Source organism: Erpetoichthys calabaricus, chromosome 2 (genome assembly GCF_900747795.2).
Source record: "Erpetoichthys calabaricus chromosome 2, fErpCal1.3, whole genome shotgun sequence".
NCBI classification, from domain to species: domain Eukaryota; kingdom Metazoa; phylum Chordata; class Cladistia; order Polypteriformes; family Polypteridae; genus Erpetoichthys; species Erpetoichthys calabaricus.
Genome location: NC_041395.2, coordinates 81075219 through 81089931, shown reverse-complemented (window position 1 = coordinate 81089931; position 14713 = coordinate 81075219). Strand labels below are relative to the sequence as shown.

At 37.8% G+C, this 14713-nt stretch overlaps 1 protein-coding gene across 1 annotated transcript in view; it reads left to right on the top strand.

The window, feature by feature from the left end:
* The window catches only part of LOC114642142 (cathepsin K), a 39102-nt gene that overhangs the window by 14265 nt on the left and 10124 nt on the right, over positions 1 to 14713 (top strand). Inside the window, exons 3-6 of the mRNA XM_028791125.2 lie at positions 4820 to 4942; positions 9442 to 9591; positions 12686 to 12904; positions 13719 to 13884. Of these exons, the coding sequence (XP_028646958.1) occupies positions 4820 to 4942; positions 9442 to 9591; positions 12686 to 12904; positions 13719 to 13884 (658 nt within the window). The remainder of the gene's footprint in view (positions 1 to 4819; positions 4943 to 9441; positions 9592 to 12685; positions 12905 to 13718; positions 13885 to 14713) is intronic.

Below are 14713 nucleotides of genomic sequence, written 5' to 3'. Positions count from 1 at the left end.
GATTAATTCAAGGATTTTGTTAAAGTGTTTAATTGTTATAAACAGAGTAATTGCTAGAATAGCTGTGACCATGTTCAATTTTAGCACTTGCCTTAGTTTGTGCCTTACTTCCAGTCATTGTCCCACACTCATGCACAAGCAACATAACCAGATGAGACAATGAAGAACTTTTATTTCCTAAAATCTGATACCTCACTATAACAGAGGTGCTTGCAAAGCTCAGTTGTAACTTTCAGGACTGACAGCAATATAAATGAAAGAATCTCATAATAAATGGTCTCACCAAATTTCTGAAGGACATTGCAGGAACTCAGCAGCACAACTGACCACTGTGGAAACATCACCCCTTTAGTCAAGGGGATTTCAGTTGATTTTAAACATGTTTTGGTTATGCAAATTCGTTAATTTTGCTAATTCCAGTATATGTTCAATTAGCTATTCTATTTGGTTAATCAAAAAAATAAATTGCAACAAATAGATGGTGCACAGTGTATACATACCTAAGCCTATGAGTGCAGTATACTGGCTTCCTTGGCCCTAACAGCATTTAGAATATAAAAGTAAACACTCTTCCCAAATAAACCTTTTCTGACATTATTTTGGAATGTTAATCGTAACCATCTGGAAAAGCTGTTTCCCTTGCGTTCCACTTTGATTGCTTTTGTCTGTTATGACAAGAACACAGCGGCTATGCTCTCCTTTAGATGAGTCCCAGGTGCAATCACACAGGCCTGACAGCTTCCTCTGTCTAACTATTAAAATGAATGACAAACCTAAAACTTGTGAAATTGTCAGCAGCAACAAGATACATTATAGCTAATCTTGATGGAAAAGCCATATAACCCAATATTTTGTGTCTCTGAAATGCTTTTATAAATTTGAAGTCATTTTGAAGCCCGAAGAAGTCATATTGAAGCACTGGGTCTAGGGGCCATGGTGACACCTCCTAACAATGTCTAGGACCACCAAATCACCAAATTTACTTAAACAAGAACTTAATTTTCCATCCATTATCCAACCCGCTATATCCTAACTACAGGGTCACGTGCGTCTGCTGGAGCCAATCCCAGCCAACACAGGGCGCAAGGCAGGAAACAAACCCCGGGCAGGGTGCCAGCCCACCGCAAAGAACTTAATTATGTAAAGACTTAAAGCTTGTATGTCTTCACCTCTTCTTAGGCCCCAGTGTGTAGCAGCTTGACTTCTTTTTCAGGTCTAAAACTTCCCCATGTCATCTGCACCTACAGCTACATTCTCAGAAACTATTCTTCACAACAATGAAGTCTTTTTTCTGACTTACATTCCATGTGCATCTACCACTTATGTTGTGGTTCTTTATTATGGCATGACAAGTACTTCTTCTTCTGGTCACACACTCTGCTGTAATGAAATGGCTGTTTTACTGTTGATCTGATTTAGTCTAAATCAAGGGTTTTAAACTTCTCATATTTGGCCAGCAATTAGTGTAGGTTTTGCTCCAGTTATTGTCTTAAATGCAAGCAATTTCTTGCCTACTAATGAAAGATCTAATTATTCATTCATTCATTTTCAAACTAGCATATTTCATTTAGGAGTTGTGTTGGGGTAGAGCTTATCCCAGCAGCATGGGTAGGGGGGCAGTCCCGAATGGGGCAAAAGTCCATTGCAGGTTTTTAGGAAGCATGTTTAACGTTATGACTTGTCAGTGCCCTGATTTTATCAGGAAATACTAATATTTCCATTAAAATTGTCAATGAATTGCAAAATAGATTTATGCTTCTCTTTAGTTCAGTTTCTTTTCATTCTCTTGTGCAAATACTGATCCAATATAACAGATACTTTATGGCACATATTCATTGGTACAAAGAGCCAAACTGGCAATCTATTTGCTGAATGATTAGTTGTTTCTGGTTAAGAACTCTTAATTGTTTTCTGTTTAACATACAATAATCTATAAGGAAATCTATAAGGAAATATCAGCAAGCAGTTGTACTACAATAAACCCAAAAAGGTTTATAAAATGTTTTTTTATTAGCTGGGATAATTAAGAAAATATCTAGAATAAAAAACAGCAATCACTGTACCTTTCCAGGAGCCGAGTGTGATAGCTCTGGTGTCCATCTAAAAAAATCAAGTTGGTCACATTTGTCCCTTCAGGGTGTGGTCATACAAAGATGACAGGCTGTACAGTATTAAGGCCCTAATGTATCGATACATTCATAATACTTCATCTTTGAGCAATTAGAATAAAAATCATATAAAAATGTTTACACATGAACTTTCACAAATATTGTAAAGTACTGAGTAACAGGCAGCACAGCACGGTGGTACAGTGGTGTGCACTGCCGCCTCACTGATTCAGGATATTGGGCTTGACTCCTGCACCAAGTCACTGAGTTAAGTTAAATGATGACTCTAAATTTCCCCTGTGTATTTCTTTCTGTGAGTGGGCCCTGTGTTGTACTTGCACAACCCCACCAGGGTTGGTACTTACAATGTGCTCGATACTGCTAAGATAGGATCTCACTCAATGGAACTCTAAACTGGATTAAATGGGTTTCAGAATGCTTTGTTATGTTAAGTGCTAAGAGATGTTAAATACTTTGGCTTGTCCTGATATGAAAATTCAAGGTGAGTACATTGTTTAGTTGGCAGAGTGATGTGAGAAAACAAATGAATGCATCATTTTATATGCAAAATAGAGTAAACTAGTGCTTCTTTAATGCTATCCTCTAACTTTGCTACATACTGTGGACATTGGGTGACCTACTTGAAATACTGAACTTCAACATATATTGTGGACTTCATTCTGCTCACGCTTAAGGTTAAAGTGAAATGCATTTTCCCTCAAATGTTATAGTTGTAGGTGACAAATGTTTCATAAATGGAGAAAAATAAGAAAATTAAATTAGGGTTATTAGATTGTAATTCAACTCTCTGGTCCAATGTACAGGCTGTGGTGTATGGTAGACTTTAGCCAGGCTGCTTTATGTAACACCATATATTCCCAGAGGAGTAAAATTAATGCCTTTTATTTTGACCTTGATCAGCTTCAGGAGTAAGAAAAGTTTCCTGGCTGTTTAACTTCATTATGTATACTTTCTACTCTTATTATTATAAATTTAATTCAGTAGCAATCTATATATTTAACTACTAATCTTAAATTGAAGAAATTCTGCCTTTCATAAAGTTTCTTTGTAGTATTCAAGGCAGGGACCCTGTAAGCCATAATGTCTTCAGCTACCTAGCAGAGCTTCTCCTCTTACAGTTGATGAAAATTGGACTGAGGATCAGAATCAGAATCAGAATTCAGTGCATTGGCCAGGTACACTAATGTGTTCTAGGAATTCGTCTTGATTGTATTGGTGCAGCATACAAGGATTAAACAGAATACAAAAGAAAACATAAAAAGATAAAATATGAAAATACACTCTCCGTCCATTTTATTAGGTACACCTTGCTAGTACCATTTTGGTTCCCCTTTTCCCTTCAGACTGACATAATTCTTCATGGCATTGACTCAGCAAGATGCTGGAAACATTCCTCAGAGATTTTGGTCCATATTGACATAATAGCATCATGCAGTTGCTGCAGATTTGTCGGCTGCACATCCATGATGTGAGTCTCCCGTTCCACTATATCCCAAAGGTGCTCTATTGGATTGAGATCTGGTGACTGTGGTGGGTATTTCAGTACAGTGAAATCACTGTCATGTTCAAGAAACCAGTTTGAGGTGATTTGAGCTTTGTTGGAAGCAGTCATCAGAAGATGGGTATACTACAGTTATAAATGGATGGACATGGTGCGCAACAATACTTAGGTAGGCTGTAGCATTTAAACAATGTTCACCCAGTACTAAGGGGTCCAAAGTGTGTCAAGAAAATTTTCCTCACACCATTACACCTCCACCACCAGCCTGAACCATTGCACAGTCTGAAGAGCATGGAGGAGATACCAGAAGAAAGGCCGTTACACCAGGAGAGCTAGACAGGGATGTCGAAGAGCATCAGACTAGCAGCAGGACTATTATCTGCTCCTTTGTGCAAGGAGGAAGAGAAGGAGCACTGCCACAGCCATACAAAATTACCACCAGATGGCTACTGGTGTGCATGTTTCTGACCAAACTGTCAGAAACCGACTCTGTGAGGGTGGCAAGAGGGCCAGACATTCACCAGAGAATCCCACAATTGGTAGCTCCACCACTGGTGCTCCATTCTATTCACAGATGGGAGTAGGTTCACACTGAGCACATGTGTCAGACATGAAAGAGTCTGGAGACTCTGTGGTGAACATAGTGCAGCCTGTAACATCATCCAGCATGATTGGTTTGGTGGTGGGTCAGTGATGGTCTGGAGAGGCATATCTTTGGGGGTTCCGTAGATGTCCAAGCACTAGGCAGTATTACCCTGACTGCTTTTAGGTACCAGGATGAAATCCTCAAAACCATTGTCAGACCTTATGCTGGTGCCGTGAGCCCTGGGTTTCTGATGGTGCAGGACAATGCCCAGCCTCATGTGGCCAGAGAAGAATATTCTCTTGACTATACATTATTCTTCATCTCTTACTACAGCTTCCTAATAAATACTCAACACTTCCATTCTATATAAACTTCTTTTGTTCTTAACACATAAAAAATCAGAGACTGCTCTCCCATGTTTTTGTCTTTTGTTAGTACATTAGTTCTTTTTCCAGTCCTGTGTACTACTGAATTTTGTAAATTAGATACAATCTGTAAAATATTCTGAAAGTTCTGTTTCAATTTAAGTTGTCTAAACCGTTCCATAAACTTCACTTTCCAGTGCCGTTTGGTTTAGTACTGTATAGTATGTTGATCTTTCAGAATGAAGAAACGATACGACGCTCAATTTGGGAGAAGAACACAAGGTTAATCGAGGCACATAACCAGGAATATGAACTGGGAATCCACTCCTACGAACTGGGAATGAATCACCTGGGTGATATGGTAATGTGTACTTTTATTCTCATGCTGCTTTTCCCCCCTACTAACTGAATATATTTTTATGCTTTGTTATTCTATTGACTTCTATTGATCATCCAAAGGATGTTGACATTTAGGAATTGTTCTCTTCTTTAAATCTTTAACAGTAAAGGTGAATGTGAGACAGTGAAAAACTGTACATTAGATGCTATGAATTAATACTCAAAAATGCTTAATAAAGCAAATGTGCTGTACCATTAGAATTCCTCAGGTTACACCACTTGAATCTGAAAATACTTTCTTCTCACCCCGCATTCTGGAGCTGTTGTGTTACCATAAATCACAGTGTGAACCCTCTACTACAACGAAGAAGGTACTCAGTATAGATTCAGAGCTGGCTACTGAAATCCATGCAGCTATGATAACAAACCTTCTAATATATTGAGTTCTGTGACTATGAACAATCTTTTGCAAAGTATGACTATATCTAGGAGAACTTTAAAGAGGAGCTCTTCCAGTGATAGTTTTATTAAGGAATTAGCAAAATTGTACAGGTGGCTTTCTTTGCTTCATGATTTATTGTGTTCTGGTACCTCTGCTTTCTGGGTATGACCACAAGGACTGAGGTCAGGCATTCAGTGTGCATTATTTTTTCAGTGCTGTCATGGCAATGCTTTTATTAATCTTTTAAGAAAACACTGTGTTTAATGTTAATATTTCTTAGTGAAAGGGGTTCATTTAAATGTTCAGAACTCCCATGGCAAAAAATAATCAAACTTGAAATAAAATTAACACAGTTAAACACAAATTTTGCCAATAACATAATTTACAAATTTTGGGAAATCCAAAACCCCAATATACTGGAAAAATATATTTGAATCAAAAAAATACAAAAGAAACAAGTATGGTAATAATTGGCTGATTGTTAACAATAACATGCTTGCTGTTTGTTTACTGCACTGTTTTACAGTATTTAAAGTACTGTATGTAATGATGTTTATTGTTTTCCCACTTACTTTTCCCTGCACAGACTGAGGAATCTTTAGGTGTTCAATCTTTTTACTTTCTTGTATACGAAGTATAGGGAAAGTATTGTAATCGTCCAAAGATTCTGTGTCAAGATTTTGATGAATCTCAACGTTTTAGACCTCCCTGACTTTCTTATATATGAAGCAGAGGGAAAGTATTGGAATCCATCAAAAATTCCATTTGGAGATTTTGATAAATCTCAACATTTTAGACCTATCTGAGTCCGAAAATACCATTTTTGGAATTATGTCTGTATGTCTGTCTGTGTATGTAAACACGATAACTTGAGAATGCTTTCACTTAGATCAACCAAATTGACATAAAACATACAATTCTATCAAATTTTGGCCTATTTCTGCTAAGTGGTATTTTACTTTTTATTTTTCTGATGCTCTTTCTAGGCAATATTCTTAACTTAGTTTTTTTGAGAACATGCCTGGTAACAAAATCAATTGGCCCAAGTCCACAACTCTTCCCCCTTTCCCTTCAATGTGTTCAATAAACTGCCTGCTTCTTCAATCCCTTACTGTATTCCCATCATCCACAATCTAACCTTACTTATTACATTTTCCCCCACTCTGGGTGCAATGTGGTATCACCATTCTTGGCTTTGTTCTTGATACCACAGGGCACAGATCATTCCAACTGCTGAGGTCAAGGTTCTCTATATCTATATTATCTTTATCTTTTCTTAATTCTTCTTCTATTTTAGCTATGTATGTAAATACATAGAGCAGTTATGCTGGGTTGTTACATAGAAACTTGGAAAGCTTTTACTGCAAGGGTTGTTGCCATGGAAAATATTTGGAAAGCACTGGTCTAGGTAGTTTAGAGTTAAAGTGCAAGGTAGTTGAGCAAATCCTTCCCTGTTCTCCTTTTGTAAGGTACCCTGATTGTATAACCCATGTTGAGTTAAGATATCCACCAAACGACATTAATAAATAGACAGTAGGTTTGCTCAATATGGGAAAGTACTTATTATTGACTATATTAAACTTTTGAGGGCTGAATATTTTTTCCAAAGAACTCATTTTTCTGAAAAGCACACAAAGCAATGGTTTCACACATAAATCAACATAAAACATCTGTTGCTGTGTGCTGTGGCTGCTGTTGACGCATGTTCAGCATTTCTGGAGCAGTGGCTGTCTCGATAGTCAGCAGGAATGCATGGTGAGCCAGCTGCCTGCCTATTTTCGCATAGTAAGTGGGTGGCAGTGGCGGTCGTAGTGTAACACAATATGGTTTGTACCTCTTGTCATCATAAGGTCTCAGGTTAATGCTGTTGTAGGCGCATCAGCTACACAAAAGTGTTCAGCACCATGATCAGCTGGTGACCGATCAGATGATACCTCACTTTCATTTTCAACATCCATCTCCAGATCACTTGCATCAAACTCTGAGTCCGACAAGTAAAAGTCCAATTCAACGAAATTACGTAAAATGTCCATGAGGTATTTTGCTTTGTACATTTGCTTTGGCCTCTTGCCAGATGTTGTTACCATTTTAGAGGTTGTTTGCTCTTCTCTACTCATGCACGTGTAGGGAATCGAGGTTAAATCAACAAAGCTATGTAACTTTCCTTCTAGCAAAGAGAGTCAGTCGAACTAAAATGTAAGGGCGAGTTTTGTCGCAATTTACAGCTGACTATTGTCCTCTACCCCTGAATTTTGACAAAAGTCGACATCAACCCTGAAGGAGTTAATAACAAGTGAGATATGAGTCAATACATCTTGGGAATATAAAATGTTTGCCTGTTTCCAACCATGGGATACATATTTAATATCAAACACCATTATATGTATGTTTTTGTGCATTTTGAGGTTTTGAGGCATGATGTTTACACATCTAAGGTTTATTTTTTTATTTTGATTTAGTCTGACAAAGTTCAGATCTGTTCCTGTATTGATTTTCTTTATATATCTGGAAGTGTAAACTGACCACTGTCATCACACGAGTGATGTCATGGAAGTGACAACATAAATATGCTGACGATTATACTATGTGTTACCTTAGGTAGATAATTAATATTCACAAATTCTGTTAGTTACCTTCTTTTCAAGTAAGCCTTGCTGGTAGGATTGTGTTTTTGTCTTTGATTTAATTTTGCCTTCGACTATTGAGGAATGAGTAATGTTTTTTTTTATTCTTGGTTGCCTGGATATTTTGATTGCACTGTTTTGACCATTTGATACCCCTGACCACATCTCTGCCTATTTTAATCATTTCATTTTCTGTATTGGAGGTATCACTTAACAACTTCTTTCTTCAAAGGAATGATGTGTCCATTCACATATAAATTGTGTTAATATATCCATCAGGGATACAAGTTGGCTTGATAGAGATTGCTTAGGATTTCATTTAAACCTGTGATCCCAGGGTTGAAAGCGCTGGTGTTCATCTTGTAGACCCATAGTCTATGATTAAAGAAGGCCAAGGGGCCTGAACAGGGATCTGAAACCTTCCTTCACTTTTAGTGGTCTTGTATTAAAGGAAATATTCAAAAGAAAATTAAAAAAAAGCTTAGCAGGTTTAAAAAAGTTGTATTTTAAAACTTACATTCTTAAGACAAATTTAGGGTATGTCACTGAAGTGAAGCATTGTGGCACATGAAGGATGCACCTACATTCATTGGAAAACCGTCCACATTCACCCACCTTCTAGTGTCCACCCAGCACTTCTTTGACTGTAGTACAGTTCATGTGCATCACAACAGTCCGCAAACCATTTTCCCATAAATAAAACTATTTTAGTTCCTGTTTCTTTTATTAATTTGTAAAAACAGAACTCAATAGAGGAAGCATAAATTAATTCAGAATTTTAAACCACAAAGAAGGAACATTGCAATTTGCACAGAATATATATAGTATGTTATCAGCCAGGTTGGAGCTCCTGTCAATGCTTTTTCTACCTTTTTAACTTTGTTAAGTTGCTTGATTTACTTGCAGCCATACTTGAGTAAAAATAAATAAACCTTTCTGAAAAAATTACTCAAGAAAAAGCAAAAGTTTCTCATGAGCAAACTACTCAAGTAGAAATTTAAAAGTACCTAATATTAAGTGTGCTAAAGTACCAGTAAATGTAGGATCTCTCCGTATTTTATATCCATCCATCTATCCATTTTTAAAACCTATTTATCTGGGCCAGGCTCACAGAGTGCTATCCCAGCAAGTATCAGGGGCAAAGCATGAACAAGCCCTGGACAGGGCATTGGACCATCACAGGGTGAACACCCACACACATATCAGGAGCCAATTTAGCATCACCACTTTTCCTAATCTGCATATGTTTGGAAAGTGGGAAGAAGCCGGAGCACGCAGCACAAATACACATGCACATGTGGAGAACATGCAATGTCCATGCAGGGAGCACCTGGGATTTAAACCCTTGTCTCATTGTGAGGCAGCAGCACTACTGTGCCTCCCCTGCTTTATATATAGTCAAAATTCCTAAATAGTCCTAAATTACATGTCTCACTCATTTTCTTGTTTTTTCAGACTAGTGAGGAAGTTGTAGAGAAGATGACAGGACTGCAGGTCCCTCTCACAAGAGATCCCAACAATACTTTTATTCCTGATCCTGACCTGGACCTACCCAGATCTGTGGACTACAGAAAGAAAGGTTTTGTAACTCCAGTACGTAACCAGGTGAGTTTTATCACAATATTGACATTATTGCTTTAGGTATCTGATTTGTATATAGTTTTTCCTATACAAATAAAATGATTTTAAGCCAGTGGGCTTACTCCTTGTTATGCACAACATTGCAGCCCCAAATGGAAGTGCAACTGACATAACCAAGGAGATTATTTTAGAGAGAATTCAAGCTAAAAACCGTTGCCTCTTTATACTGTTTTGTTACAAGTATTTTTCAGCACATTTGCAGAAAAGGATGTCACACTTACTAATACACAACTTTTTTTAACATCGTTGCATATACTGTACCCATAACTTTGCACTAAACATCAGGAACTTCTGAAGTTTTCACTTTTTAACACAAAGATATATATAATGAAGTCTCAGGCAAATATTTGGAAAGTAAAACTGGGCAGAAGATTACAATTAACCACAATGTTCCTATGTCCTTGGACCCTGTAGTCGCAAATCTTATGTTTCCTGTAAATAACAAACATGCTGGGACTATGTGGAATTTTTAACCTATCAGTACATGATACTCTCTAAAGAAATAGGCCCTCAGGTGTCAGAAGATATCTGTGACAACCACAGTGTAAAAATGATTAACTCAGGGAATATCAGCCAGCCCAGATGTAGAGATGGCTGAGTGACTGGTAACGTTTTCTCTTTTCTGTGTGTGATGGAGTGATTTGTGTGTTCATTTCCAATAATGAATCACATTCTGGCCTAGTAACTAGTGGTGCGAACCCTAGCATATTACTCATAAGAGGGGTATGTGGTTTCAGCCAAGTTAAAGTTGGGCAATAACAAGTTTATGATGTCCAAAGATGACTAGTAAGTTAAAATGGACACTTTACTCCCTACTCAGTATGATTCAAACTGGGTCTGTGCAACCATGATAAGCACAGATAAGCCTTAGAATTCCATTTGTGATGGAGATTGGAGCTGGCAATTGTTATCCATATGCAAAGTATTTTCTGGTAGGATATAGTAATTAAGTCCCAGCCATTTGCACACAGTGTACATCACTAATACTGACTGGAGAATGGGCCTGGTGTCAGCTCTGACATAGCCATTAAAAAAGAAAGTTTTTAAATGAAGCAGTTAAACCCTAAGTATATGTTTAATTAAAAAGTCTGAGGTTTTTAAAATAAAGTCAGTGTTTTATTTTATTCAGTTTTTGTTCTATTTTCCACCATCTTTAGTGGTGTGTTGATGACATCACAATATGTTGCTTAGATGCCACATATCACTAGAAGCCTGTCTTATGTGTGTGTGACATTGTGGGGTAAGGATGCACAGCCATGATGGCTATTTTGATTAAGGTCAAGCTACGTGTTCAGTAATTTAACTTTATTTTGAAAAAGAAAAGACAAGTCGTTTCTGTAGCATTTCCCTTTCTTTTTTGAGGTTTGCTTTAACTTTTGTCTCGATTAGTAATTTCTATTTGTTCATGCCTTTTCATTTTGGCCACCAATCGTTGGTCTTTTCAGTATTAGAACCCTCAGTATTATAAATTAATATAGATGATTTTGGTGTTTTCTGTAAACAGATTTGACAAACAAGTTTTGCTAGAATCATTTAAAAGGGTTTTTTAAAATTTGAATTTCACTGGCACATTTTCCATTGAAAATGAAATATTTGTTCCAAGTTACTGTTGGCTTCTTATGGTGTGTAGGGGCTGAATTTTGTAATTTTACTAGTTGGAAACTGACACATTTATTACATTATTGGAGTTTTTTTCTTGATTCATACCATTGCTAAGAACTCACTAATATGCCAGTTTGATGTCAATGCGACCATCTTGTTTAAGAAAGAGGTGCAGATGTTTCAGTGACTCTAAGGAAAGCCAGAAAAATGGAAATCCCCCAGTAAAGAATTAAAAATGCTTAAATATTGTGTGCTTTTTTTAGGTTTTTAATCTTTTCCATGGTTTTGATGAAAGAAACTGATCTAATAATTATTTTATAGAACATAAATTTATGTCACAAGAGACTCCTTCTGAATCTTGTTTTAAAGTACTCCTGGGAGAGAGCAGCCATTTCGACCTTAATTTAATGTTAACGTTGTGATCACCCTGAAATTTGCATCTTGTGTTAGCAAGACACCCTAAACAAGTGGAAGTGTCTCAAAGCCCCAGGACCCTTTGGTAGCCATGGAGTGTCTATGCCCCCTGATCCATGAATTTTATGAAAAGGAGCAGGACCCTCCTTAAAAACTTTTATGGGTCCCCACCCTCTATCACAGGGAAGCAGGCCTTATACCTATTCAGTGCATAGCTCCCGTACTGCCATTTGACTAATCCCTGAGAAGATCTCTCAATGTCTGGTCTCTTTCTAAATTACTGTTTACATTCTCTGTGCTTGATCTACTCTAAAAGTGCCCATCTGACCACAGTGGTATTTTTACTCTCTCTCCTATTTTTAGTGGGACATTCATTCCTCTTAACCTTGTCCAATGCCACCAAGACACTACATCTTATCTGTGATATCTTTGTATAAATATGTTTTTTAAAACAGCCTTTTCATACTCAAGTAAGTGCCGTGCCCACTATGTGTAGTGTTATAGTTTAGCAGCTTCTACTTTCGATTGGCAGTCTTTTACTGTCATGACATTTTGTCATGCAAAATGCAAGCTAATGTAAGCAACAAAATGTTGTGTGTGCCACTGAGTCTTCTGAAGTCTTGCTGTGCCAGAGAGATTTATTAGAAATTACAGGACATTACTTCAGACAACTGACACTGCATAGTGAACATATGTACCTTCTACTGCAGCAGTCCTAAAAACAAAAAAAGAAAAACAAAGTTAACTTGCTGAAAATGGTTAAACAGTTCCCAAAAGCACAGTTGAAGGAAACAATAAAAACCTAACAGATGTCAAAGATTTAACCTGTTTCTTCTTTTAAAGTGGGAAGAGAATGGCCACTAAGCCCAGGCCACTGCTCCCTTGTGACAGCCCATACCAGGTTTCTGACCTTATCTTGTGATATTATAATAAAGTAACCATCTTGCATTCTTAGAACAACAGAAGAAGAACTGTTAAAAAGCAATGACAATGCAATCAATGGGCTAGCATACTTAATTCGCATGTTTTCTGTAACACACAGGGATCCTGTGGATCCTGCTGGGCATTCAGTTCATCGGGTGCCCTTGAAGGTCAGCTCAAGAAGACCACAGGCAAACTGGCAATGCTGAGTCCTCAGAACCTGGTGGATTGTGACACTGACAATGATGGCTGTGGGGGTGGCTACATGACTAATGCCTTCAAATACGTCAGGGACAACAGAGGGATCGACTCAGAGACAGCATACCCTTATATTGGAGAGGTGAGCTTTTGCTTAATCTTGTTGTCCTGAATATGTATAAATGTTTATAAAGTATTAAGATTTGCTCATGGATCAGAAATACATTGCAAACATTCTGAGAGTGAGCTTTAAAGGTGCAGATTCACATATATAACTTGTTATATAAATTGACGCTCATGTAGCTAAACAGAATCACAGCAAGCAGACTTTACAGTATATATGAGAATGGAATGTTTTTAAAGAAGGGATAAACAACGGAGAACACAAATTACAAATTAAAAGTGGAAAGCCAATTTGTTGGCTTTCCTCAGTGGGTCTTGAACCCCTGCATATAAGTTATTAAGTTCTACAATACATTAAGAATTGTGCCTTATAAAAAAAACATGTAATTCCTCTCTTAAAGAATAATTTATCACTTACCTGTGCTGATTATTAAAACTGGCTCAGGATTCAGTATCCTAGGTTCAAAATTTTGTCTGCTTTGCATGATGTTTGCATGCTTTTCTCTGTTTTTTTTTTTCTTTTCTAGTTTTCTTCTCACATTTAAATGACATGTATATTAGTTGAATTGCCAATTGTAAATTTGCCACGTGGCACCTTTTTCAGTGTTCATTCTTGGGTTGCATTCAGTAAAGCTGGGGTATATACTCCAGCTCTTCAAAATCTTGAGTTTCATTATGCAATGTTATATAATCTTTATCATGATCAGCCTACATCCCATGTCACGAATGTATCTGTAAATGATTTGGCACTGCTCAACTAAGTGCCGAGGGGCATTGTATTCATGAAAGATGTTATAAAACTCAACACTGATTGTTGCCATTTTATCCTCTAGGATGAGAAATGCCACTTCAATAAAACCGGAATTGCAGCTACCTGTAAAGGATACAAGGAGATTGCAGTGGGCAATGAACGTGCACTTCAGGCTGCTGTGGCTAAAGTTGGGCCTGTGTCTGTGGGCATAGATGCCTCACTTTACTCATTCCAGTTCTACACGAGAGGTAAGTTCTGAAGATCTGTAATGTAAAAGCAAAGATACAGGTGGCCCCCCAAACTGAAGTCTGGCCCATTCAGTCATACCAGATTATTTTCCATCTCCTTATAATGTTCCTGTCATTGTCAAGGGAATCCCAAAAGTCAATAGGGGAACCATTTTATTAACTCTTTCAGGGCTAATGTCGACTTTTGTCAAAATTCAGGAGTAGAGGATTAAATCAGCTGTAAAACTCACCCTTATGTTTTAGTTTGACTCTCTTTGCTAGAAGGAAAGTTACATAGGTTTGTTGATTTAACCTCGATTCCCTACTCGTGCGTGAGTAGCAATGTGCAAACAACCTCTAAAATGGCACTGACATCTGGTGAGAGACCAAAGCGAATGTGCAAAGCAAAATACTCTGTGGACCTTTTACGTAATTTCGTTGAATAGGACTCTGACTTGTCAGACTCCGAGTTTGATGCAAGTGATCTGGAGATGGATATCAAAAACAAAAGTGAGGTGCCAGCATCATCTGATCGGTCCCCAGCTGATGCGCCTACAGAAGCGTCTGCCTGGTAGGACCACCACTTATCATGTCAAGAGGTACAAACCAGATTGCGTCACACTGCAACCCCCACCGCCACCGACCTGTTGTGCGAAGACAGCCAGGCAGCCGGCCCACCGTGCATACCCGCTGACCATCGAGGTGCCCCCACACAGCCACTGCTGCCAGAGATACCGAACATATGTCAACAGCAGCCACAGCACATAGCAACAGACGTTTTATGTTGATTTATATGTGACACCATTGCTATGTGTGCTTTTCAGAAAACTGAGTTTCTTGGAAAAAATAT